This window comes from Thalia democratica, chromosome 2 (assembly GCF_965202585.1).
Source record: "Thalia democratica chromosome 2, ktThaDemo2.hap1.1, whole genome shotgun sequence".
Classification (NCBI taxonomy): Eukaryota; Metazoa; Chordata; class Thaliacea; order Salpida; family Salpidae; genus Thalia; species Thalia democratica.
The window spans coordinates 5,392,313-5,396,190 of NC_139166.1; the positions used below are offsets into that span (position 1 = coordinate 5,392,313).

General features: G+C 31.0%; 1 protein-coding gene across 1 annotated transcript; it reads right to left on the reverse strand.

The window, feature by feature from the left end:
• Positions 1-2,311: 2,311 nt before the first annotated feature.
• LOC145849577 (E3 ubiquitin-protein ligase Iruka-like) lies at positions 2,312-2,701 on the reverse strand. Its single transcript, XM_082954537.1, has one exon. The coding sequence runs from the start codon at positions 2,699-2,701 to the stop codon at positions 2,312-2,314; it is 390 nt and encodes a 129-aa protein (XP_082810663.1).
• Between the last annotated feature and the right edge of the window lie 1,177 nt (positions 2,702-3,878).

The window sequence follows — 3,878 nt, forward strand, 5'->3', positions numbered from 1 at the left end:
TTCTATCGTTGATATTATCTTATTGTTCAAAAAAAAAGTTTTTACCCTCTAGAAAATAAAGACACCTCGTAAAAGCTATAAAATTTACAGAAAATACTTAGTTTTTTACAAACAGGAAATAAACACTTTCAAGCATACATGTCAAACCATTGTATTTTATGATAAGAGACCTTGGACCGAAAAATCAAATAACGATAACTTAGACAGAGCAATGGGCTCATGGCGCGGAGGTCTGTGATTTAATAAGTTTATATATACTAAGCGGAATACCCCTAATTATAGGTCCATCAAATGTAGGCTTATATAGATACGATGGCCTTTTAATTATAGAAAACCTTCTGGAACTATTCTTGAAAAAATTAAATTATCCCTAATAAACAAAATGTCTTCTATTGGATTTGAAATTAAATTGAAATTGGCAACACTAACACAGAATTTCCTGAAGCCTTCTCGACCTATCCTTAAAAACCTACTGTCCTTACCGTAAACCTAATTCTAAAACTGACTACATTAATAACAGCTTCAACCATCCTTAAAATATACGTAATAGTATACCAGAAATGATTGAATAAATATTATGAAAATTATCTATAGAAATAAAAAGTTTCTACAACATCAAAAGCTTATACCAAAATGCATTAAAAAATTATATAAGTATAATTCAACCTACAATAAATTTAATAGTACCAACATTAAAAATAATAGAAAATGAAATTGCATTTGTAATAACCCCCCTTTTGTAAATTAGTACAGACCAAAATTGGCAAGCGTTTCCTAGACTTTATAGATAAACATTTAAAAAAGACAGCATTTATCACAAACTAGTTAACAAAAAATGCATAAAAATTTGATACTGCTGCACACCAAACGTTTATCCGTTATAAATTCAGACAACTATAACTTTATGAAGAAATCAGATAAAAACAAAAAACTTTGCAACTGTAGATCAAAATCAAACTGCCCCGTGGATGTTGCCTAAATAACGTCGTATATCAAGCTAAGGTTTCCACGTATGATAATGACCACAAAATTTACATAGGTTAAACCAAAAGAACATTTAAATTTAGATATTATGAACACAAGACCTCTTCCCTAAACCCTCTGAAAACCAACTCAAAAATTTTACCCAACTTGCAAACCACTTATGGAATTTAAACCGTAACTATATAAAATACTTAATTAAATGGAAAATAGTAAAATCAGTAAAATCTAACACAAACCATACTAACATGTGCACCTTACGTACCCAAGAAAAACTCCATATATTCTTAGCAGACAAAAAACCTTAAACAAGAAATACGTACTGAAAACTTAATGCCCACATTACATGAATGAATTTTTACAGGCTATAATTAATGGGTAACTGTCAAATTTCTACGAGCGTAAAAAATTGCAGGAGGAAACAAATTTGCACGAAGATACTTTTGCACGAGAAGACAATTTTGCGCGGACATACTTTTGCACAGGATGAATTTTTTTGTTTTAGTAATTGTTTTTTATTTTATTTTTATTTTCTATTCTATTTTTTTTTCAATTACTGTTACCCCTAACCCTTACCTTCGGTCAGTATTTTTTTCATTTTTTCATAAATTCATGTTTTAGCTTATTTTTTGTTTTATTTTTTTTTACTCTCGTGCAAAATTGATCCTTGGTGCAAATTTGTCTTCGTTCAAATTTTTGCTTTCGTGCAATTTTGTCTTCGTGCATTTTTGACCCGTTCCATAATTAATATAGTAAAAATATTTGTTAAGATGTTATACAACTTGTGTAAAGGGCACGCATCACAATATTCCCCATTTCAGTTTTACATTATTATAATTTTTACCCTTACTAAGTTATTAAAGTTTTTAAATTTGAAAACCCGCTTTGCGGTGAAACATTGTAATTGTTTCTCTTTGAAATAATAACATGTTAATTATATTATCATTGTTAAAACTGATAGAGTTTAATTAAGTTAACTTATAAACATATATAAATGTAGTTACACTAGTCTCCTTTATTTAAGTAGGCATCTTTTAGTTTACTACACACTCTCAACAAAATTTTTTGCTACTATTTTCAAGGCTGCAACTTTGTAAGCTGCTGAGATCGGCTTAACAACGAGTTACTAAACATGAAGTAGAACTGTATCAAAAGCCAATGCCTAAAAATATGCATCCAACGAATAAGTAGATTAAAAAGAGACACCAGTGCCTCTGTTAACCCGAAAAATGGAATTAGTTTGTTTTTTGTTGAGGACCTATTGTGTTGTGTTCTTAGCGCGCACTCAAGCGGAAGATACCTGTAAAATAATAAAAGCGTGTATTTGCTGTCATTTGTGAAAGTGCCTGCACAGTGGACAAGTGTTGTTCGCAGACATCCACGTGTACGTGCAACCTTGACACATCGCGTGCTTGCAGTCCAGTTTCACCATGGACCTGCCGACTTCAATTTCCTCCAAGCAAACGCAACACTCCTCTTTCGCGTGGGACTCGTCCGCCTCAAAATGCAGCAGTCTGGCCATTCTGTCAGCGGTCAATCCGTCGCCAGGACTGATCTCTCTTCGGATGCAGTCTCTCCTCTTTCTTTGAGTGTAAAGAGCCCCCAAGACCCTTCGGAGATCGTTGCATTCCTTCGCCGCTCCGGCACAATCCTGACTGAGCTTGTGTAGAGCTTGTATAATGGCGGAAGTTTTTGGCTCTATTGACAATAGCCGATACATCTCGTCATAAATTTTTTGACAAAGCTGTATCAAAACAATTCTTTGGTGTTCAACCTCTTTAATTCTTTCTTCCAGGATTACCTTTATGTAAGAGCTTAGCAATTAAATAGACGTAATAAAAGATGTTAACATGATTTAATATGCTACTCTGTTGCTAATAACCATAGTTTTTCCATTAAACAATTTATTGAGCAGTGCTTTCAAAATTTAACTAATTTTCTTTTCAAAACAAAACAAATACTGACATACTAATTGATTAAACAAAATACAAGTAAACTTAAGAAACAATATAAAACTGTAAAAGATAACTAGAACAAAAATGGACTGTTTGAAAACGTTAAGTGTAGTTCTAGCTCCTTTATCAGGACCTAGTTGTTAATTAAGTTTTTGCCATATCTTTTAATCATAATTGCCTCTTCTGCTAATAAAATCCTTTGATTTTTACAAAATTTAATTACATCAAAACAGTTAAAAACATTGTAGTAATTTTTATGTTAAAGTTGGAAACCATTGAAGTTGGACCTCAGAACAGCTAAAGTTTGAAACTATTTTCTCATTGAAAGATTAGATTGATAGATTTTACGGTAGTTGCGTTGTTTGCAAGTTTTAATGTCCAGGTGACCTGTATACCCAATATACTGGAGAAACAGATCTACCACTATTTGTCAGAGAACATACAAGGCCCACAAAAAGTGCAGTATTATCTCATATTGAGCAATGAACATTTTGTCAAAATTAGGATAGTATCTTTAATTGTTTTGATGTAATTAAATTTTGTAGAAATCAAAGTATTTTATTAGCAGTAGAGGTAGTTATGATTTGAAAATAATATCAAAACTTAATTATCAACTAGGTTCTGATAAAGGAGCTAGAACTACACTTTTCATTTTAAAAAAGTCGGTTTTTCTTCTAATTATCTTTTTAAGTTTCTATGACTAAATTGATTAGTTCTATATTAATTGTTTCTTAAGTTTACTCGTATATTGTGTAATTAATTTTTGAGTACTTATTTTGTTTTGAAAAAATAATTACTTAAATTTTCGAAAGCACTGCTAAATAAACTTTTAATGAAAAAAGTATGGTTATTTGCAATAAATTGGTACAATAAACAATTCGATGGTAACCAAAAGAAATATACGAAATAAGTAACTTAGACAGACGTATTAAAACTAGGTAA

Excerpts from the sequence above, each read along its gene's own strand:
- LOC145849577 (XM_082954537.1), bottom strand. The coding sequence starts at position 2,701 with ATGTATCGGCTATTGTCAATAGAGCCAAAAACTTCCGCCATTATACAA.